At 44.7% G+C, this 23,785-nt stretch overlaps 2 protein-coding genes across 8 annotated transcripts in view; both read left to right on the top strand.

The window, feature by feature from the left end:
• Positions 1–11,120, top strand: part of med15 (mediator complex subunit 15) — a 37,836-nt gene extending 26,716 nt beyond the window's left edge. For 5 of the 6 annotated variants that reach the window (XM_056287429.1, XM_056287428.1, XM_056287426.1 and 2 more), the window contains 7 exons: positions 1,940–2,074; positions 2,859–2,922; positions 3,126–3,192; positions 4,460–4,617; positions 5,184–5,350; positions 5,938–6,036; positions 10,016–11,120. In XM_056287429.1, coding sequence (XP_056143404.1) covers positions 1,940–2,074; positions 2,859–2,922; positions 3,126–3,192; positions 4,460–4,617; positions 5,184–5,350; positions 5,938–6,036; positions 10,016–10,152 — 827 coding nt within the window. In that variant the 3' untranslated portion in view covers positions 10,153–11,120. Of the gene's footprint in view, positions 1–1,939; positions 2,075–2,858; positions 2,923–3,125; positions 3,193–4,459; positions 4,618–5,183; positions 5,351–5,937; positions 6,037–10,015 lie in introns of those variants that run through there. The other variant, XM_056287430.1, reaches the window with a different exon arrangement.
• Positions 11,121–11,442: 322 nt separating this feature from the next.
• casc3 (casc3 exon junction complex subunit) overlaps positions 11,443–23,785 on the top strand; it is a 54,765-nt gene continuing 42,422 nt past the window's right edge. For both annotated transcript variants that reach the window (XM_056287432.1, XM_056287431.1), the window contains exon 1: positions 11,443–11,628. In XM_056287432.1, the coding sequence (XP_056143407.1) occupies positions 11,443–11,628 (186 nt within the window). The remainder of the gene's footprint in view (positions 11,629–23,785) is intronic.

Raw genomic sequence — 23,785 nt, 5'->3', positions numbered from 1 at the left:
CTTACCTTTCTGAAGGGGAGAGTTGAATATGTACAGTACCTGGCAAAAGTATTCAACCCCCTTGACAGTCATCACTAATTTCTGGATTATAAAAGATAGTTACACATCTGTTCCTGAACAATATTATTTTTGTGAACCCATAAGCATGTTCCCAAAGCCAAAATAAGTTGTGTTTTGCTGACTTTTTTAAAAATAAATTAAAAACTAAAATACAATGCTAAAATATAGTGTATTCAAGCCCCACATATCAATACTTTGTAGAGTACCCTTTTGCTGCAATAACAGCCATGACTCTCTTGGGGTAAGTATGTACAAGCGTTGCACATTATGCTGGAATAATTTTTGCCCATTCTTGGCAGAATTTGTACAGGTCTTGCATGTTGGTGGGATGGTGCCTCTGGACTGTGATTTTTCAGTCTGTGCCTCAGATTTTCAATGGGGTTGACATCCGGACTTTGACTTGGCCACTCCAAAACATTCACTTTTTTGTTGCTGAGCCATGCCATTGTTGCTTTAGCCTTGTGCTTAGGATCATTGTCCTGCTGGAAGATGAACCTTCTCCCAAGCTTCAGTTTTATGGCAGACTGCAACAGGTTTTCTTCCAATATTTCCCTGTATTTAGCTCCATCTATTCTTCCTTCAGTTTGAACAAGGTTCCCAGTGCCTGCAGATGAAAAGCAACCCCATAGCATTCTGCTGCCGCCGCCATGCTTCACTGTAGGGAGGGTATTTTTTTAGGGCATGAGCAGTGTTAGGTTTGCACCACACATTCGGATTTGAGTTTTGGCCAGAAAGATCAACTTTTGTCTCATCTGACCACAAAACCTTTACCCACGTCCTAACTGGGTCTCTCTCATGCTTGGTAGCAAATTCCAAGTATGCTTTTATATGCATAGTTTTGAGCAACGGCTTCTTTCTTGCCACCACCCACCCCCCCCCACCGCCGCCGCCGCCATACAGGCCAGATTTATGGAGAGCCCATGACTGGTTGACTCGTGCATATTTACTCCTGTTTCAGCCACTGACCTCTAGAGCTCCTTCAAAGTGATTGCAGGATCATCTGTGGCTTTCCTCACCAGCCCATGTCTTGCTTGGACACTTGGCGTTGAGGGACGGCTTGTCCTACAAAGCATCAGGGTGGTGTGATACAGCTTCCACTTTCTGACAATGGATCCAACAGTGTTCCATGGGACATCCAAACACTTGGATATTGTTTTGTGTCCCTTTCCCACCTTCTGTGTTTTAATCACTTTGTCTCTTACTTCAGTATTATGCTCCTTTGTCTTCATTTTCTGATTAAGTTCACGCCCAGCTAATGAACTTTACACAGAGTGCTTTTTATACCCATAAACGAGACCGTTAGTTGAATACCTTATAGGTGCACACCAATTATGTTCAATTTAACTGAGTTTAGAGTGAGTTAGGAATAATTTGTCATTTGTGTAAACGTGGCGCTTTCAGAGCACAAGGGGTTGAATACTTACGCAAGCACTATATTTTAATTTTTAATTTATTAATAAAAAGTCAGCAAAACACAACTTATTTTGGCTTTGGGAACATGCTGTTAGAGCTTATGGGTTCACAAAAATAATATTATTCAGGAACAGATGTGTGAGGAACTTTTATAATCCAGAAATTAGTGATGACTGTCAAGGGGGTTGAATACTTTTGCAAGGCACTGTAAATGATGGCAGGGCTTACAAATTTCAGAGAGAGTTTACAGTTTGAATTTATGCATCAAAGTTCCTGAACTGAACTCAAACTCTTAAGGCCACATGGTCAACACTTTACTGGTTAAACCCCAATTTAACCTCTCTTTTGACCTACCCCTTCTGTATGAGAAGTACAGAAACACATCAAACCTATCCAATCATCAGTCCCTTCACAGGGATCAGTGAAGTATGCTAACTCGAATTCACCTCCTGGGTTTTTCCTTCAGGAAACCCCAGTTCTGTGATGAGTCCGGCAGGTGCCACATCTCTGGAGGACCAGCAGTACATGGAGAAACTCAAACAACTCTCCAAGTACATTGAACCTCTACGCAGGATGATAAACAAAATAGACAAAAATGAAGGTAGGCCCAGCAACTCCTCTCAGGCCCAGAGAAAAGATTTGTTATCCTAACTTGAATAAACAGGAGATGGATATACATCACTGTAAACTTTAAGTAAGTCCTTGTCAAGTGGATTGGTTGATTTTTTTTTTCTCTTGCATAAATGTATATCTGTATTCATTTAGAATAAAAAAAAAAAGATCGTTATTTCTCAGCACAAAGTTCATTGGTAAAAAAAGTATTTTGTATTCATTATTAATGGAAAGGGATTTAGTTTATAAAAGTGTTCAGTTTTTCAACTAGTAGTACAGGTTGCTATCTATCTTCATCATGTCATATTGAAGTATTACACATGATATTGAGTTACCTGTGCAGTTGCATTGGCAACTTCCCCACCACCAAAAAAAAAGAAAAACTTTAAATCTGGGTTTCAGCTATTGACACTGTTACGTCTGTTGGTATAGATCTTCTGTTTGGCCATGTCTGCTTTTTAGCTTCTTTACTTGCTGTTTTTCACTTGGCTTCTTTTTATGCTTGCAGTAACCATTAAAATGAGCCACAAAAAGCATTCATGGTTTTAATATTTGTTGATTAGCTATCATCTTGATATGCTATCCATAGAGACAGTCAAAAATAACACTTGTTTACATGTAAATCTGCTGGACTGTAGCTGTGAAACTTTTTGTTATGTTGAATTTCTCATATTTTTTTGGGGTAATATATTTTACTTCCAGGGCCCATGACTATAGCCTCATTTTTCCTTTCTGCTTTTAGCCTGATTCGGTTTTGTTCTGTATCTTAATAGACAGGAAGAAGGACCTCAGCAAGATGAAGAGTTTACTGAACATCCTCACAGACCCTAACACAAGGTAAAGCAAAAACATAGTAATTTTGTCCCCTAGTGCCCTTTTTCATGAAAAACTATTCTTAGTGCTACAGCAAAAAAGAAAAAAAACATGACAGGTGAGATCTACTTCAAGTGGCTCACTCACAGAATAAACCACAGGGATGTAAATGGCATCTTGATCTGTGATCATGGTTAACCGCCCCCCCCACTTCTCCCCGAGGGCAGATGTCCTCTGAAGACCCTGCAGAAGTGTGAGATAGCACTGGAGAAATTGAAGAACGACATGGCAGTGGTAAGCCTTCCTCCCCTACCTGAAAACCCATCATATATATATATATATATATATATATATATAGCGTTTTTCCCCGAAACCGTCAATGGTGTTATAAGCGCTCAACTAATGAGGAGTGGAATATCAACACAGAGACAGGAAAAAAAAGTTTTAATACATTGCAGTATAGGCCTGTTTCGTGCGATGCGCACTTAAGCTCTTACTGGAATTTAAATCAGGGTTCCTTCCCTTCCCTGTTGGCATTCACAGTCATTCAGAACATAACCTTTTTCCCTTCCTTTTCACTTTTCCTTGACCTCACTTGCAAACATCACATAGGTCAAGGAAAAGGTGCAAGAAGATTTTTTATTTTTTACATTTTTCTCCCCAGTTGTATCTGGCCAATTACCCCACTCTTCCGAGCCGTCCTGATCTCTGCTCCACCCCCTCTATTGATCCGGGGAGGGCTGCAGATTACCACATGCCTCCTCCAATACATGTGGAGTCGCCAGCCGCTTCTTTTAACCTGACAGTGAGGAGTTTCGCCAGGGGGCATAGCATGTGGGAGGATCATGCTGTTCCCCCCGTTCCCCCTCCCCCCTGAACAGGCGCCCCGAGCGATCAGAGGAGGCGCTAGTGCAGCGACCAGGACACACACCCACATCTGGCTTCCCACCCGCAGACACAGCCAATTGTGTCTGTGGGGACGCCCAACCAAGCCGGAGGTAACACAGGGATTCAAACCGGCGATCCCCGTGTTGGTAGGTAACGGAATAGACCGCCGCGCCACCCGGATGCGTCACAAATAGATTTGAAAGATTCTCAGGTAATGTCTTGGGGAAATTGGGCATCCTTTCCTTTGAAAAATATTGCAAAAAAAATTTTGGGCTATGCTGAGTTGGAAAGAAACAAGTATAGAAATATTATGTAAGAAATAAATAACAATTATCTAAAAAGGGCAAAAACTTGAACCAAACAAGGCAACTTTCATCATCTAATAATGGTAAAGGGGTTGGTAGTTCAACAAAACCTGTCAGCCTAACTTGGAGTGGCTGCAGGTTGTCTGCTGCTAGCTATTGTTTCTTGAAACCAGCACTAATAATCATGATTATTAATTGTGATGACAATATTTAGCAAAATAATTGAAATGATCATTTTAGACATAATCATGCTAAATCGCAGAATTATTTTTTAAGAGCAATCTTATAGTAAGAGGACCGGCTACAAGGATACCTGTAATTTTTATCCCCACAACATTATAATAACACAATATCTCCCATTTTCCTAGCCTACTCCACCTCCTCCGCCAGTGGCCACCAAGCAACAGTACCTGTGTCAGCCTCTTCTGGATGCAGTCATGGCTAACATCCGCTCCCCAGTGTTCAACCACTCCCTCCACCGCACTTTTGCCCCTGCTATGACTGCCATCCACGGACCACCCATCATGTAAGTCTAACATTGCCACATTTGAAAGAATGTGAGGTTCTCTGTCGCTACTGTAACACACAATACAAAGGTATTGTCACAATTTGGATTGAGTTACTGTTAATCACCCTGATGTCATGGTTTACTTTGTATCTAATTTAGATATTCTGAGATTCTTCTACACTCTTCCAGATGTTTTTAATCTCTTCTACAGATATTTATAGAATCTATTATATTTTCTGCTTTATTATGCTGTTTTGACCTAGTGTTTTCATGTGAGCATGACAAGTCAACTTTCTTTTATGTTCAGACTTACATGGCCAATAAACTGTTTCTGAAGAACAAGTTCACTGTTCTAAAAAATTGTTTTATGAATCTAAAACAGTGAATCAGTCAACATAAAAGAATCTCAGATATTAGGGAAAACAAGCTGACTGGTATTATTATTTAATGTCAGTTTGGTCAACTTTCCAAATGGGAGTTGGTCATGTTGTCAGGACTATCAGGATAGACAAACTTGGCAGCTACAAACAAAGTTTTAGTGAAATTTGATGTGACCTGTTATAATTTTCCACAATGCTCTTCAGGGGTCCCAGTATCGCTGGCAGGAAGAGGAAACAGGAGGATGATGAACGGCAGACCATTCCCAACATCCTGCAGGGTGAGGTGGCTCGCCTTGATGTCAAGTTTCTGGTTAACCTGGATCCCTCCTACTGCAGCAACAATGGCACCGTTCACCTCGTCTGTAAACTAGGTATGCTTATTGTACTGCATGAAATAGAACTATAACACATGGTATTTCAAGGAATTTTCTGTTGTAAGAGAACGTTCAAGGACAAGATGAGTTTTCAGATGAATGAGGTGTGTGTGGAATAATGATACACTTTGGCTGACCTTGAAAAGGGCTGTGGACCTGAGGTTTTGCTGGAAAAACAAGACCTTGTGCCAAATGTAATCTTTAGAAGCTGAACCAGTCTTCCTAATCGATCATATTGATCTCTCCACGTGCATTGGTGTGGACTATCTCTCATTTTGAGAGATTTTTTTAAAGGACCAGTAGACTGTGGACCAGTCCAAAAAATGGATGGTTCACAGCTTTGACCGATTTAAGGATGTTGCATATTGTAGATGTGTTGTGGCAGAATTGTAAACAAGAAGGATCAATAAAGTAATAAAATAATTAATTAATTAATAAGAAAACACCACATCCAAATCATGAGAAGTTGTGCTGTCAGAACAGTGTGATTGAAGCTGTACAAGGCATCCTGACTATGGGGGCAGGGATGTTAGGACAGTTCCCTGATGTTGCGTTTGATGTTTTCTTATACGTTTTGGTTGCAGATGATAAGAACCTACCTAGTGTCCCTCCCCTCCAGCTGAGTGTCCCTGCAGACTACCCAGACCAAAGCCCCCATTGGGCTGATGATGGAGAACACTATGGTAAGGAGTAAGAAAAGTATAACAATGGAAATCCGTCAAGTGGGATAGGGGACATAGCCTGAGATCAGCTGCAGAATAGTGACACGAGCAGTAGGAGATTCAGATGTGAGAATTTGAGGAAAAACATTATTTTGGGTTTCAACATGCATTACCAACGCATACCGTTAAGGTCAAAATTATTAGCCCCCAAGGAACTATGGAACATTTCCCTAAAATTCTGCCCAATGTTTGCATCATTCATAAAACTTTACATAGTAAAACATTCATCAATGTTAAGGCCCCTATTTGGTACATTTTGGAATGTAAAACAAATCTTCAGGTTTGCTTTATACCAAATGTAGTGAAAATTGAGGTGGTCAATGAACAGGGCTAGTGGCACTTGAACACTTGATTGAGAGGGACTACCCTTAAATTCTTGGTAAATTAAGAGTAGTCCCTTTCAATCAATTTCTTTACTTTTTAGCATAATTTCATTATGCCAAAAAGTAAAGAAATCAGTCTGGAACTCAGAAAGAAGATGATGGATGCTCGTCTTAAGGGGGGAGGCTATACTGCCATTTCCAAGTGTTTCACAGTGTGTAGAACAGCTGTGCATTGCATCATTGCAAAGCACAAGGAGGCAAATTCTGTTAGAAACAAAACTGGGCGTGGTCGAAAGTGCAAGATTTCAAAAACTTTGGAGAGGAAAATAGTCAGAGATGTCAACAACAATCCCCGGATCTCTGCCAAGATGATTGTTAATGAAATGGCCTCTTCTGGACTTGACATTTCAAGGAAGACTGTTGTGAGGGCTCTTCATCGTGGTGGGCTTCGAGGTCATCGTCCAAGAAAAACTCCATTGCTCACACAGCGGCACATCAAAGCCAGACTGAAGTTTGCCTGTGAACATTTGACACATGGGCATGAATTTTGGAAGTCTGTCCTTTGGTCTGATGAGACTAAACTTGAGCTGTTTGGCGAAGGAAGGGAGAGGCCTTCAACTGTAAAAACACAGTTGCCACAGTTAAACATGGTGGTGGGAGCATAAAGCTGTGGGGCTGTTTTGCTGCGTCAGGCACAGGGAACCTTGTTCGGGTACATAGGACCATGAAGAAAGAAGATTATGTTGACATTTTGAAGGATAATGTAAAGAAATCTGCTGCCAGTCTAGCTTTAGGTCACTGCTGGGTCTTCCAGCAAGACAATGACCTGAAGCATACATCCAAGTTGGTCCAAAAGTTTTTGAAGGACACCAAAATCTAGGTCCTGGAGTGGCCCTCTCAGAGCCCAGATCTCAATCCTATTGAGAATCTGTGGCGGGAGCTCAAGGTTAATGTCCATGCTCAAAAACCACATAATTTGGATAAGCTGGAACAATTTGCCATGGAAGAATGGCCAAGATCCCTCAAGAGACATGTGCCAACCTAGTTAGGAACTACCATAAGAGGTTTTTGTCAGTTGTGAGTCAGAAACTTACACTATTGACTATTAATTGTCAGAGGGCTAATAATTTTGGTCTTGTCATTTTTGTTTTTTCTCGTTTCAATTCAGCGCATCAGTAAAATATCTTAAACTTAGTGGAGATTTTGTCTGTGTTCTTTTGGAAGCAATTAAACTATAAACACTTTTGGTTATGGTCATTTCCATGGAAAAGTTAAGGGTTTTGTTTGATCTCATAAAGGGGGCTAATAATTTTTACCTTAACTGTAAATAGATTATATCTACCAAGTGTAGCCCCTACATTGTGTGGCACTTCATCTGCAGTAGAATAATACATGAATAACGGATGCCGTTTGTGAAATGAATGACTGTCCATCAGTGAGTAAAACCTAAAGCATGATGTCTGCCTAATGCAGAGCCAGTGAAATACCAGTTTTTCCCCTGGTTAAATTGCTTCCAAAACAGCTTTCCAACCACAAGTAAACCAGCTTTCTATCGTGCTGATTAATTAGGACTGGCATACTCTTCCAAGGGGCCCCAGTGTGGCAAAATACAGTAGAGAAACTGTGACAAATTTTAAGCATTCCAGTGGAGGGAAACTGTGTACCAGACGCTTGATTTATTAAATAAGAATACATTAGAAATCTGTTGGTCAGTCCAAATCCCCCTTTCAGGGGCAGTTTCCATGGAAAGCCTTTCCCCATGGCTTCTCTTTCTGCCTGCTACAACACGCACAAGTGTTCCTCATTGCCCAAATGAACCACTTTTGACTCTCCCTGATTTCAAATTGGTGTCCCAGCCATGCTCCAACTGTTGCAGAAATTTATATTGTGAATGGACACGTCACCTCGCAGATATTTGACTAGTGATTATGCACAAGGCCTAACAGGGCCTAAATTGCAACCATTTTTAAGAAACGTGAGTTCAAAATGATCACACAGTGTAAGTGGGATGATGTATCAGCCACACATAAGGAAATGTATTTGTGTAATGCATTTGATTGGCCTTATTTTTTATTTAACTACTGCAGAGCATGATTAGTGCCTTTGCTTATGTAACCTGCCCCTCCCTCCTAAGTGGCCATGACTACCTAGCAAATTCAGAAACATTGTGTTTGAATGAAATGGCCAATAATGGATTCCTTTAAAAAAAAAAGAGCAGGACAGAGAGGAGTACACAGGGCTAAATTGGGCATTTTTTCACACGTTACTTTTTCATATATGCGGAATTATTGTTGAATAAATGCCAAAGTAAAACCTGTTAGGTATTACATGTCACATGGGTTTTAGATTTTTAGGACATGGTGAGGACTAGATGATTGATATATAACACCAACACATTGGAAGCAGGTGTAGTTTCTATTTCATGTCACTGTAGATAATAATAATAATAATAATAAAAACTCCAGATAATGTTATTCTGGAAAATATAAAAAAAGGAGGGTACCAGGATTCCATCACAAAACTAAGATCAGATGGGATCAGAAACATTTTTCTTTATATTTTTAAAGTGATTGTAAATACACCTGATGTGAGAAGTTTAAGGATATTTTCAGCGGAAGGTTTCCATAGCCCCTCCACCATGGATGGCTGCCCCTGCCACAACATGCCCCCTGTAAATAATTCATAAAGCAACCACTCAAGTCAGTCATTTGGTGAAACTGGTGCATATAAATTTAGATTACAAGTCATAAGAATTTGTGCTGTGGAACAGTAAAAAAAATAGTTGCAGCCTAATTATATTCTTGTGCCACCAACTGAAAAAGTTAATCATGGCAGTGCTACTAGTGGCACTACCAGTTATTTTTCTTAATTTCAACAGTGAGTTCTTGGATGCGTTGTGGGCCTGATTCAACAAAATATCTGGGAAGGAATGTGCCCTCATTGAAATGCTTACATTGGCAGTTTTAGTGGTTGTCACAGTTTGGTCGCAAACTACGCCATTTTTATTGGGGATTATGGAGATTATGATGGAACGGCCTAGTGTCTACTCCTTAAACATAGGGACAAGTATGCAAAGTTGTTTGGTGGAATTGAGCTTCTGTGTGTGCCCCCCAATTATCAGCACAAGGAATTAACATCAGACCCTCTGTATTACTGAATGAGCCTTGTTTTAATTCACTTAAAAAAATCCCTTTTACAAGCAAGTTCATTTTAACACAATGCAGAGAGCATTGGCCATACATACAATACAGCTTGGAAATGGGAGATATTGGAGAGATCAGAAATTTAAAAAAAGTTTAGTTGTACAGCTGTGTGCATATAAAATATGAACGTAAGTGCTGCACCAAATGTCGATGAGGACTTAAGTCAAGGGGTGGGCAATCATATCCAGAAAGGGCCAGTGTGGGTGAAGGTTTTTGTTCCAACCCCTGTGTCTTCTAATCAAGTTCCTCAGCAAAGACTCTACTGGTTGATTAGTGAGATCAGGTGTGTAACTGCTTGGTTGGAACAAAAAACTTCATCCACACTGACCCTTTCTGGATAAGAATGCCCACCGTTAACCAAATGTTTGTAAAATGGTTGTGCTAATTTGTTCCCCATCCTTTCATCCTTGTCAGGTGCCAACACCTTCCTGCAGACTGTTCACAAGAACATGACCTCCAAGCTGCTCCAGCTCCCTGACAAGCATTCAGTAACTGAACTGCTCAACACCTGGGCCCAAAGTGTCCGACAGGCCTGCCTCTCTGCAGCATGAGCAGCACAAGAACTGTGCGCCTCACCAAAGATGGACCCAAACAGAAACCCTGCAGGAAAAAAAGTCAGTGAGCAAGGAAGGGGTTTGGTTTTCTTGCTCAAGGACACCTCTGGACATTATGGCTAGTGCAGGGATCTTGCCTAACCCTCATCATCATTCCGACATTGTTAGAAAGGAACTAGACCTCACCTTTGAAGCGCTAGGCATTTTTAGCAATACCACAATCAATTATAATCAACCACAAAATCGTTCCTTTCTTTTGTTCATTTCAGATTGCTGTAGCTTTTCATCTCCAGTTAAGGCTTGGGTTTGGCAGGCAGTTTGTGGGAAGGCAAGGTATACATTTTTAACATTCAGTTTCCCTATCCATATCAGAATTCCCTGGCTACTATGTTTTAACTGACAACTAGAGTTTTAGAATAGAATGTGAACTCTAACTCATGATTGACTGCCTTCTAAAGTCACTGGTACAGCAGATAAGCTAGCCGGTAACAGCCTAAATTTGCTAGGATTTTGGCTAGTTGACTGTATTAACTTATTAGTGTTTTCCAGGGAGGTTGAAGTCATCTTATTTAGGTAAAACGTGAGCTGCAGCTTTGTATGAAAGCCCATAACAAAGCTTCAGAGGGTGAACCAGTCAATGAAAGAGTGAGACAGGAATGTAGATAACACGTTGTGTGTATCATTTTGTCTCAGTTTAATGAAATGATGCAGTGTAAACTGGTAAATGTTTTATGAGTAATCCATTTCTATTTGCCTTTATTAGATTTAATTTCTCTATTCGATGGAATTTTGGTGGGAGATGAAAGCGGATAAGAGGTCTATAAAAGTCATTTCAATTTTGCTACCACAAGAGAGTGTTTATGGCAGACTACATTTAGATCTGCCAAGAAGATGCTGAGGGGGGGAAGGCTTTGACGTGTATATATACTGTCTTTTGATATCATAAATAAATACTTTTCTGTCAGCCCATGTCATTGACGAGTCCGTTTTTGTTGATTTAATAAATTATATTCTCAAAACTACAGTAATTTTTGGCCCAAAATTACTGAAGAAACCTAAATTTGATACGCACTACTCATGATTAACATCAATCAGATTAGTTAACCACCATAAATCCCAAAGTGGCTGAATCTAGTTTTATAAACATTGTTTACATCGCAAAATCTATCCGTTTCAGTTAACACGACTACAATTCACCGCAGCGCGTACCTCTTACGGAAATACGTAAATAAGAATTTCCCCCACAATTCCTCACGTACTTCCGGTTCCAACATTCCAAATCCTAAAATGGCGGACCGGCGGCGAAGAAGGAGACGCGCGTCGCAGGACAGCGAGGAGGACGATGAGTCCGGTTCGGGCTCGGAGGGCGGAATGCCCGGCTCACCGGCAACCAAGGACCGGATAAGAGACCCGGAGCCCGCGGAGGCAGCAAGTGTCCGAGCCCCGGCGAAAAGCGACGTGGAGTCCGAGTGTGTAAGTGTCCCGTCTTGAGCTGACGGCGCCGCGTCTCTGACGGCCCGGGATCTTGCGCTTCCGCTCTGCCGGCTGCTGTGTGAGACAGAGGCGCTCATAACCGCCCAGTTAGCTAAAAGGCTAGCTTACTTTGTCCGTAGTCCAGTACAGCGCGGTCTGGTCGGATTACCCTCGGTTTGTGTTAAGCAGTTAGCCGCTAGTCAGGCCACGCTGCAACCCATCGTGTGAGTTTGGCACGTCCGGCGCATGTTTCTCCTAAATAAGCCGGACTCACGGACAACCACGAGACTCCACCGTTATCAGTCAAACGACGATTTTGGATCGTTCAAAGTAGTTTACACTAAAGCCCACAACTCAACGAATGCACCAATGTTTTGTTTTGGGTTTTTTTTTATTCCACAGGCTTTGTAGTTTTAGATGCAAGAGGGAGGGCAGTAAGGGGAAGTTCTGATCTGATGGCCAGCCATCGCCGCATTCCCTTGAGCTTGTTTGTGTTTTGCTGTGATCTCTGATCTCGGCGCCAAACATGCAGCGAGTAGTGGTTGTCGGCGTCTTTTTAGTCGTGGCGTCTGGTTATCTGATCCCTGCTTGGGCTTTGGGTGACCCATTGAAGGAGTGAAATAATTCAGAGGGGGGGGGGGTCTTCATAAATGATAACCAGTTATTGGATCGGCAAACTTTCGTGGCACTTCGCAGCACCGCATCTGGTTGTTTAGCAAATCTCATTCTTTCCTCAAATATTTTAAGAGTGAGCAGTCTGGAATGTTTTAGCCCCAGGTCATTTACATCTTCAGAAATCTTGTTTTTTTTGCATTTTAATTTGCTGGAACGGTGTGCTGTATGGCAAAATAATAATCTGAAGTTAGAACTATTGAGGGGTATGTGCTTTTAGTGGTAGGGTTGCTCTGGTCTTACACTTGTTATTAACGACTTCCTCTTAGAGAAAATGGTGGCTATTTTAAATTAGAGAGGTACTAAACACGTAAACGTGTTGTGAGCTGTGAACTGAATGATATGACTGTATGGTGGTGAAACACGTCAAAGCTGGTGTTAATATTGACCTAAAAAACAGCATTTCATGGGTTGAAAATGGCTGAACACACAATCTACTGTTTTAAATCGGTCTTGAATCTTGCAAGGCCAATGCTGACATAGAGTTGACCAGTTGGGACTTAACTACCTAATGAATTTTAACAGAAAAAAAAGAAGGTTAACACCCTCTAATCAGAGGTGGGCAAACCCCCTCCCCAAGCCCCCAGCCCTTGTGAAACCACGTTAATTTTCAACTACATGCTGATCGAGACTCATCATTTATAGGAGTTTACTCACTAACTTTGCTCCTTCATTACATTTTCTACAGACCTTTTGAATTTGTCTCAATTTACAGTTATAATTATATTATGTCATCATTTCAACTTTGGCGCAATGGTTCAGACTTTTGCTTTTGATGGCTGTAAGAAGCACCACTGGACAACTGGTTGGGCTGGGCTGGTGGTGCAGCTGGGGGAGCAGTCGCCCCGTCACCCGCCTCTCCGCCACCAGACAGCCGCAGTCCCTCAGACGAGGCCCCCTTCTGTCTGCGGTGCATCTGCGTTGGGGCAGAGCCTGACACCATGCCGGAAAGCAGGCTGGTGGAGGGGACTCGGTATGGCAGTGTGTGGTGGCAAGCTGGCAACTCGCGCCGGGCCCTTCTCACAGGTCTCCCCAGCTACTCTTGCCCATGCTCCTGCCTCACACATCCATGCCCCCTCTCAGCCCCTTGCCCACTTTTTAGCATTTTTCAAAATTAGCATTGGATGGAGCTGGGCTCAGAAGTTATACTTTACATGTAAAAAATAGCTTCTACTGTATGTTACTATTTTGTGCGAGGTGAGTTTAATAAGTGCATCTTTCATACTTGAAGGTATGATATGTGTTGTATATACAATTCTATGATTGCACTGTATTTGTCATAAGAATGAGACGGGGCCCGCTTTGTAACAAGCAAAGGGGGAAACATCAGCGAGAACTTTTCAAGACATTCTCAGCATCAACCCAGCAGTGTGGTTTCCAGTTAAATGTTGCATAGTAAAATGTTATCATTTAGCCCACTTTTGTAGTCACAAGTTAAATTAAAGATCTTCCTCTCTTGTACTCAAATAGAAATGGGTGGGAAATTACATGATGAGATCACTCTTGTATGACTTCAGAAAAATTTAAACCAGTACTTAGTCTGTGTGAGAGTTATCTTTATAAAAAATGAGTAGTGGAGTGAGATGGCTCTTTAGATTCATAAAACACAAGGCTGTCAGACTACCTTATCCTTTGGCCTGTGGTACTTACAGAATGAGCAATGCAATGGTGTCCAGGTAGCATAGCAGTCTATTCCGTTGCCTACCAACATGAGGATCGCCAGTTCAAATCCCCGTGTTACCTCTGGCTTGTTAGAAAGGCTCCATTCACAAAGCTGATGATTGACCGATCTTGGCCCCGCCCCCAAGACCAGAGGCATTCTGGGCTAGCCTCCCAACGGAGACGAGAGAGAAAGTTTGCTGCAAGCCTAGCAATATTACGTTCACAGACTAGAGGACGATCTAAGTTGGAGTTTGTTTTTCGATCTATGCATGTGTGCGTACATGAGGATATACCACACAGCATGTTGATAATTGCGAGACCAATGAAGAATGCTCATGCCTTTGTGCCTTGGAATAAAGTGGATTAAACTATAATCTACACTCCGTGTACTGTGTCCTCACTGACACCCTGGGGCGAACGCTAGCTATACAAACAAACAACCACCTATGCAGTCCTTAATAGTCCTCCCGAACATTTTGGTCCTTCGAGCTGGATAGCAGTGCTTACCCCTACCATTTGAGATGAAGTATGATGAAGAACCCCGCCTGAGGCTTCAGACATGCCCACGACAACATCTCAATGACTACGAGACGGACTATATCATCCAGAGACATTGCGCCTCATCACCCACATTCACGGCACACTACAGGCATGGGTGAGAAGAGGTATGGAATTCTCAGACAGGGAGACCTGCCAAGATGACACCCCCCAACTCTCCACATGCTTCACCCTATAGACACCAGGCCCGATGGGATGCTGCTTTCAATGAGTAGGACCCGTGTCATGAGGAAACTCATAGCAACTACGAAAGGTACGGTTCCGAACCCCAGCTAGCCCAGGGTCTGCGCAGAGAGGCACAGCATGAGGAGACCTACAGAGAATCCCCCTCATCTCACCATGACTTCCAGGAAGGGAGGGAGCCGCTAGTGTGAGTCCAAGATGAGCTCCAAGAAATCAGAAAGGAGAACCAGAGACTACAACAGTCTCAGCAAGACATGCATGCTGATCTAGCAGAGCGCCAGAAGGTCAGAGCTGACATCAAGAGGCTCGTAGAGGCTGCCAGTAGCCTGAGACAATTTCAGCATCCCCCTAGCAGCTCACCTTTCGCCGACTCTTGGTCTAGACCCCCCCCCCTTCCTTCAAGGCCCAAGCCTGCTCCACCTGGCTACTCCCTCCCTCCACCATGCAATGAAGGACTGAGCGAGGATGAAGAGGAGTGGCCTGAGCCCCCTCCATGGCCTGAACCTGATGGCCAAGAGCAGCCTGCCGATGTCAAGCCTACGTTGGCGCATATGAATCAGAACTTAGCCAAGTATCAGCTGATGAGGGCCCAAGCCCGTCCTCTTCAACCCCTGCCAATGAAGCAGGACGGCCACCACGTGCCCTATAGCCCCTCACCTGCGATGGGATTTAGAGAGCCAGAGGACTTCGATTGTGAATATCATCCTCTCCCTACCCGCCAGTCCATCACACCACAACCCCAGCGCCATCGACTTGTCCCTGCCTCGCAGCCACCACCTCCCAGGGCTCACAGCTATCCAGCAGCCTACGTGTCCCAATGGTCTCCAAGTCAGTACTGGCTGGGATACCCATCAGTTCACCTGCACCACTCACCATGGACGCAAAGAAAGAATGGAGTCGCAATCTCTGGCCCAGACTCCCTACAGTCCAGCAACTGTAGCCGAGCAAACCTACAGGGGACCAAGACCAACCATCCCCAACTTCAGCCACCGTGACCCAAGTGAGTTTGCTCACCTGAAGATAACGTTGGAGAACCTCCTGCCTGTCAGTAGCACGGAGTTGTTCAAATACCAGATCCTGGTGGATCACCTAGAGTTGGAGGAGGCAAAGCTGGTCGCCGACTCCTACCTCAATTCTCCTGCGCCCTACACTGACACCATGGCAGCCTTCAATGCAAAATTCGGCCAGCCCCACCAGATAGCTCTGAAGAAGATTGCCAGTGTCATGGACTTCCCCGATGTCCGGCGTGGGGACACCACAGCATTCGAGGGGTTTTCCCTCCATGTCCAATCAATGGTCGGCCTACTGAAAACCCTGGGTCCTGACGGTGATGTGGAGCTCCGATGTGGGTCTCATGTAGCCCGCCTCCCGAGCAAGTTACCTCCGGAGCAACGAGCAGACTTCCGTCGACATATGTTGAACCGGCCAGGGCCCACCTACACATTGCTTGACTTCTCGCAGTGGCTACAGTATGAGTCATGGTGCCAACACTTTGATGGAAAGTTAGCAGCCAAGGGGACAAAGGAGAAGCAAGCGCCGAAGCAAGAGGGTCGCCAGGGAAGGCGGTCAGTCACAGTCCTCCACGGAGCCGAAGAAGAGGAAGCCACTACCAGGCAGGAGGGCTCTACTAAGAAGAAAGCTAAAGCCAAGCCCTACTGCCCGTTCTGCGACAATGCAGAACACTACCTCAGTCAGTGTACAGAAGTGACACAGCTGTCCAAAGAGCAACTCAAAGAGTGGATCCAGACCAATAGGAGATGCTGGCGCTGCGCGAGGCCCCACAGAGCCGCCCAATGCAACCTTAAGAAGCCCTGCGGCTTGTGCCAAGGGAAGCACCTGCAACTTCAACATGAACAAGTGCTAGAGCACCTGGGGAGACAGCTGAGCCAACTAACGAGGAGAGTTGCCTGGTGAACACCACTGAAATGCTGTTTGTGGACAGACCAGCTCAAGGCAACCGTGTCCTGCTGAAGGTCATTCGAGTGCTCCTGCACCATGGAAATCGTACCCTGGAGACCTACGCCATCCTGGATGACTGGTCTGAGCGTACCATGCTCTTCCCAGCAGCCGCAAGAGAGTTAGGATTACAAGGGAGACCCGAAGACCTAGCCTTAAGGACCATCCGGCAGGATGTCCAGACCCTCCACGGCTCTTCTGTGTCCTTTCGCATCTCCCCAGCAGCTAAGCCCAAGACCAGCTTCCTCATCACAGAGGCCTTCACTGCAATGTGTCTTGGCCTGGCCAACCAATCTTACCCAATGGACAGACTCCAGAAGCGGTACAAACACCTGGTCGGTCTGCCAATCCAGTCCTTCAAGAATGCAAGACCCCTGGTCCTGATTGGTACTGAGCACCCCACCTCATCACCCCTATCGAGCCGGTCCGGCTAGGTCCTCCAGGTGGCCCTGCAGCTATCCGGACCAGACTGGGGTGGGCTCTTCAGACAAAGTTGGTCCAACAGCCCTTACCACCACAGCAGTGTCTGGTAACGTCTATCTTCCCCTAGACCTCAGAGCTTCTCAAGAATGTGGAGAAGCTTTGGCAGGTCGACACCCTGCTGTACTGGAGTGAGAAGGCTGTAATGCGGTCAAGGCAGGACCATGAAGCTGTGGACCTGCTCGAAACCAAGACGACCCACGTGGAAGTAGATGGAGTACTATGCTATGCCACTCCCCTGCTGCTAAAGAAAGGCATGCCCTGCCTACAAGCCCCCAAGGAAGCAGTCATGCCGAATTTGCAAAGCACCGAGAGACGATCGCCAAGAACCCAGAGCAATCTGAGGCCTACAGTGCAAAGATGCAGAAGCTAATCCAAGCTGGTGCAGTAATGAGGCTTAGCCCTGAAGTGGACTAACCAAGCACCACCGTAGAGGTACACGTGTTCTGCGATGCGCCCGGAGAGGCATATGGCTCAGTGGCGTACCTAAGGACAGTTGACAGTCGGGATGATGTCCACCTGTCGTTCCTGATGGCCTGGTCCAGAGTCGTGCCCAAACGACTACACTCCATCGACCAGGCCATCCTGTGGACGGACTCCACCACAGTACTGACTTGGCTACAGTCTGAGTCCTATCGCTACAAGGTATTCGTTGGCGCCGAAGTCGCAGAAATTCAAGAGCTTACAGATCTTCATAAATGGCGTTATGTGGACTCAGCGAGGAACCCTGCGGATGACATCACCAGAGGTAAGACCCTGAAAGAGCTGGTGAAGCCTAACAGATGGAGCCAAGGACCCCCATTTCCTCCTTCAGTTGGCCTGTGAAGCCTGCTGGTGAACCTGATGAGGATGTCTCTGAGCTCCACAAGTCCACCTTCTGTGGTGTCACCTCTGCTGTGTCCAGTACACCGTTAACCGATGTGAGTCAGTGTAACACCTGGAAGGAGCTCCTAGAAGCTACAGCACAGGCACTGCATCGGGCGGTAGATCAGAGTGTCAACCCTACTGCTGAAGATTACCACAACTAGTCCATGAGCCAGACGATATTTCGGTACACTCAAGGTGGCAAAACTTACTTATAATTTTTGAAAGGATCCATGTCTGTAGATGATATTTTGGTATGATAACCATTCCTGAGTGCCAGCTGTATCACAGTTATCAGCTCATGAAGTTAACCACCCGCTAAACTAAATTGCATTTTAGACGCTGGTGCATATCCTGGTTTAGCCTCATGGTCAGGACATTTTTCAATGTTCTATAATATTGTCTTTGGTATCATTTTAAAGGGGACCTTCTTAGCTTTCATTCAAGCCCTGTTGTGGATATTTCTCACAAATATAGAGGTCACTTGAGCTCTTCAACCCGTCAATAACACACATCTTTCTGCAATTTTCGCCTAAACTATATACTTTCTTTTAGCCCTGTGGCATCTAGGAATATCAGGGACACAAAACACAAAAACTGGAATACTCACGGGACTGTAAAGATTCAGAAAATGTATAATATACCCATACTATTTCATTGTGTGAGGTGATTGTGAGCCTTAAATGAGAACTAGACCAAAGCCAGTTAGGTCACAAACTGGTCTCTATACATTTGTTTAAATACACAATCAAAATACATGATAAAAAGGAATACCATAGTGAGGTAATGAACTATTTTAATATTTTAAACAACATTGACATTTACATATACTTAGTCAATGATTCATGTAATCCCATATCATTAGTGGGTATATGTAATGGTAATGGGTAGGGTAATGGGTATATGTGAATATGGTTACATTATTGTTATCAAGCTCTGGGTAACCAAGTCCAGAATCAACATCCTGTGCATCAATAGACTACTACCACAGTAATACCATCAGAATCATCACACTTTCATTCATCAAACTGCTCGTTTCTCTCATCATCTGACTCCCCAAGTTCAAAGTCCAGTTCTGGACCATCCTGCTGTTTTTGGTTACTGCAGGTCTGTAACCTGCACATGTCTGTGCATGGAAGTCCATTTGACAGGCACATGCAGCTTGGCATTTTGCATGAATGCACACACTTGCATGTTAGCATTTCCAAGACCACATCTGGTGCAGGTGGGGAGCGCATCCAGTAAATGGCCAGCTTGCCTTCATCGTCTGGCCATCCATACTCAGTAGGGCTTGGCACCACAGGGTTAGCCTGCAGACAGCACTTCCATATTGCTGCCTGATAGTTGGCTCGTTGAACATGCATAAAGAGACAGTCTCTACATGGTGGCAGCTGGCTGGACTCAACCTCTCCCCTTTTGGTGCAGAAGAGCTGGTAACGCGGTTTGCTCACCTCAGCAGTGCTGCTATTAGCTACATACATCCGACAGGTGAACTGCTCAATTTTCTGGAACAGCTCATCACTCACATTCCATGTCTGTCCCAGTTGACTAAAAGTCTCTTGGCAGGAAGTGTGCTTTCTCACTATCTTCAGGGCATTCAGCTTCCCTCGACAAGCGAATGCACTGACAGTGTCGCAGCCTGTGAAGGCATGTAAGCCAATTAGGCTGTCACAGATGCTGTCTCCAAGTGAACTTGCCAGTTTGGTGATGTCGACAAACCGTGTGCGGTTCTGAGTCCCACACTTCTGGTAGATGGGACAGGTGATGTCCTTCTGGAAGCCAAGACAAAGCACCATGACATCAGTGTCCTCAGCTGTGATGATAACTGACTTTGAGCCCGCATTTGCTGCATGCAATGCATGCAGGAGCAGACGGGTGTCAGCTTCTTCATGTGTGGAGTGCAGTTCTGCTGCTTCCTCACACCCATCTTCTGTCAACTTGTAGCAGGTTTCCTCACAGGTCATGTACAACACCTTGCCATGCAGCATAGCTCTGTATCGTGGGAGTTTCCACTCTTCCACCAGAAACTTGATGAGACTGGTCTTGTTGGAGGAACTGCACAGAAATTTTCTCCACTGCTGGACGTGGTGTCCCCCTGCAAGATTCTTGTACTGGAGAGTGATGTCTCCACCCCGGTTCAGTCGTTCAGCATCTTTGATCGAAGTCTGGTGATAGACATCAAAAACAACATCAATCCTCCCACTCTGTGCTCCCTCATGGAGGACCTGGGTCAAGGCTGACTCTGCCACCTGTGCAAAGGTTTTGTTGTTGCCATTCATTTTTTGGACCAGGCTCATCCCATCAATGATGGAAGTAGATGGGATTGGGATGTCTTCTGCAGGAGATACATTCTTTTCAAGCTCTCTGGCAAGTGCAGCCTTGTTTGTTTTTCATAAGGACCCATCAGCATTTGCCAGTGCCCATGGTAGTGGGCCCAATGGGTAGGCAAGGACATCCTTCAGATTCCCCTCCTGCTTTCAGCCACCAGGATCATGTGACTGAAAAGGTTTCTATCTGCCTTCAGAACCACATCCTGTGCTTTCTTTCCATGAGCTTGTTTTGTGCTGACATTGGAGAATGTTTTCAGACTTTGCTTGGTCATCTTGTCGTGGAATTTCACAGGTGGTGGGTCTGCATCTAACCTTGTTTGCTGGAATGCTTGGTAGGCCTCTTCTCCTTTCTCAAGAGCTCTCAAGAGATCTATGGTCACATCAGGTGGAGCCATGTTGCCAGTGGAGAGGCTAACCAAATCAATCTCATCAGGGGACATAGGATTGAGCCAGTTATTCTCCATAAGGTCCATGAGAGACTGGACATCTGCTTCATCTCTCTTGATCCTTGGACTCTGTAGATCTGGATGAGACCATTTGCACCTGCCTTGACCTGTCAGGTCTCTCAGCTGTCTGAGGTACATGCTTCTATACTCAGCTGTGAGATAATATTTGGTCACAGCTCCTGGCTTCAAGCTGAATCCCTTTGTCCCTCCAGCTGTTTGGGTGTCTTTGTTCACCGTTTCTTCTATAGCTTGGTCAACAGGGATTCGGCCAAAGGGATTGGTGGAGCCCAGTTGGACTGAGAAGCCTCCTTCCATGAATTCTGTGTACACATCTGGGTGTGTGATGGGCAGCTCAGACATCTGGGCGTAGTAGTAGGGGAGGTAGCGTGCATAATTCATCCTGTCATAAGCAAAGCACCATGGGATCATTGCTCGAATGCTAGCCAAGTGTAGCATCCTGTCTCCCTCTCTGGATGCTCGGATGAGCCCCAACAAGATTTCAACCATGTCCAAATAGGACATCCAGAAGTTCGAGAGGCTGCCGTTTCCACCTCTAAGGAACTCACGGTAGACTTCAAATAGATCCATGATGCGTGTACAAGAGCTGTTCTCGAGGACCTCCTTCAAAGCATGTTGTGAGACTTCTTTCCCAAGGCTGTCAATGGTCTTCAGTGTCTCATTCAGGTGAACCATGTCATTCCTGTGAGTTTCTTCCAACCAGGACAGGAAACCATTCAAGGTCAGTCGCATGAGAGCCTCATCCAGGAGCTTGTGTAGTCGCACTGCCCTGTTGTACTTGCGGCCATCCATAACACCAGCAATCTAGCCTTCTGCAATCATGCCAGACTCAATGCAGAGGTCTTTGAGTCCAGCATCTTGGAAACGCTTTCCTATTATTGCCAGCAGTGTGCAGATGGTGTGGAATACCCCAAGCCTAACGATGATATCATGGAACTTGTCATGGTGTTTCCACGTGATCTCGACAGCCTTCGCATACAGGGCTTGGTCAAAGACACAGACAATCTTCCTCAGGCCTAAGCACTGCATGATGCTCAGTGACTGGTTAAGCACGTCGTTGACAGTAGACATTTGTGTCGCTGGAGCATTGATGGTAGGCAGATAGCCTATATTGTCGGGGATGACCGTCATCTCTCCTCGAGTCAGGATGTTAAAGCCTGTCCAGCTGCTGACTGACTGTTCTTATTGTTGTGACATGCGTGCTAGGACCCAAAGAAGGTTTTTCTCTCTGGCAAGCTTAGTATTGGCTGCAGTATCGGCATCTGACTTTTTGCTTTGTGGTGGCCCTACCCGTTGTCCAGCATTGTAAGTTGGTAACATTGGTGGGGGTCCATCAATGCTTCTCTTCTTTGTTTTGGGAACAGTGGGCATGGGTTGGACAGGAAGTGGGTTGACTGGCTTTGCTTGCACAGCAATCCCATTGACTCTGTGAGATGTTCCCTCACCACTGACAGTTTCTTCAAGACGGTCGATATTGTCCCAGGCTAAAGTTGTGAATATGCCAGGATGGATGTTAGCTGTAAGGGCAATGCCACTCCCTGATGATGAGAGTTTCTGGAGACACAGGGCAGTGTTGATCTCTTCCATCTGTGAATAGGACACACTGTGACCAAGTCGGTTGAGGATGTTTATCAACTCTACATTTCCTGTCAACGATTTGACACTGAATGGCAGAACAATGTGCTTGGAAGGCTTGGTATTTCCACATGTCACTGCATATACTATGTCATGGCCAAATGACTGCAGAAGGCACTGCACTCTCTGGGATGCATGATCAGGATCATTTGAGCCTGTGAGTAGAGAATACAGGAAGATAATGAGCGACTCTGGAATGGTAGGACATTCTGCTTCTGGTTTGACTTCAGGCGGCCAGGTTTGAGGAACATCTTGACTTTTAATGTCTGCTCTCAATTTGATGGCTGCTTTGGCTATAACATCTTGTGCACTGACACTTTTCAGGGTCTGCAGCTCCCTTTTGAGAGACTGATTTTCTTTGGCAAGTTCCCTCATGGACAAGTTATCGGGATAGAGGAGGAATTTTCCTTTCTCATCAGGGAATATCTGCAAGGCTCCAGCAAACTCACTCTCCAGGTTTCGCCTTATGTGCTTCTTGGTTGATTCCTTGACTTGGGCAATGCCTTGGGAGTTCATTGAAGCTACCAGTCTAGAAGAGAGATCAGTCATTGTCATCACTTGAGGATTGCCAAAAAGCTCCATCCTGATGAAGAGGAACAGCTCATTGTATGCCTTATTCACAGCAGCTTCATACTGGGCTGCAGCATCATCATCTTCATTGCTGGCAACCTCTCCTTTGGAAACCTCTTCTTTGGTGTAAAGTCTAGAGCATGACCTGTGGTAGTGCCCTTCAGCTGCTACAAGGTCTCTACTCACAATGGCAAGGATTCTGCTGTCCCTTTTCTTTGTGGCTGCACTCCTGATCTTTGCATCAGCTCGCAGTTCTCGACACTGCACCAGTACTTCTCTCGTATTCTGTCTCTTGGAATATTTTCTGACAAAATATGCACTCTGCATCATAAGTCCTAGATGTACTTGGAGCATGTCGAGCTACTCTCTTAGATTGTTTCTCTTCAGCAGAGACACAACTTTTCTTTTCTTTTGCAAGGAAGCCATCAAGAATTTGCTTCATAGTGAAGATACTGCGACACTTTCTGTGGTAGTAGATTGCTGGAATCTGTCCCTCAGGAATGTCTTTTGCCAGTTTCAAAACTGGTGCATGATTTCGTATCTGAGCTGCCCTGAGCAGAGTTCTCCATGAGTCGACACTTTGTATTGAAACCAGCTTATCTGTATCATCAGAACAGTGGATAATGCACTCCACCCGTGGGCGCTTTGGTATTGGGTAAAAACTTGCTTGTTCACCAGTGGCCATATTCAGTCAGTTTTCACCTACCACATACAAACAAATACATGTAACTTAGGTGTATGAACACTACTAAAACAAAGTTTACTTTGCTTCACCAGCGTCAT

This window comes from Lampris incognitus, chromosome 10 (genome assembly GCF_029633865.1).
Source record: "Lampris incognitus isolate fLamInc1 chromosome 10, fLamInc1.hap2, whole genome shotgun sequence".
In the NCBI taxonomy this organism is placed as follows: Eukaryota; Metazoa; Chordata; class Actinopteri; order Lampriformes; family Lampridae; genus Lampris; species Lampris incognitus.
Note: the sequence above shows the minus strand (reverse complement) of the source record. Positions and strands in the feature narration are given on the sequence as shown.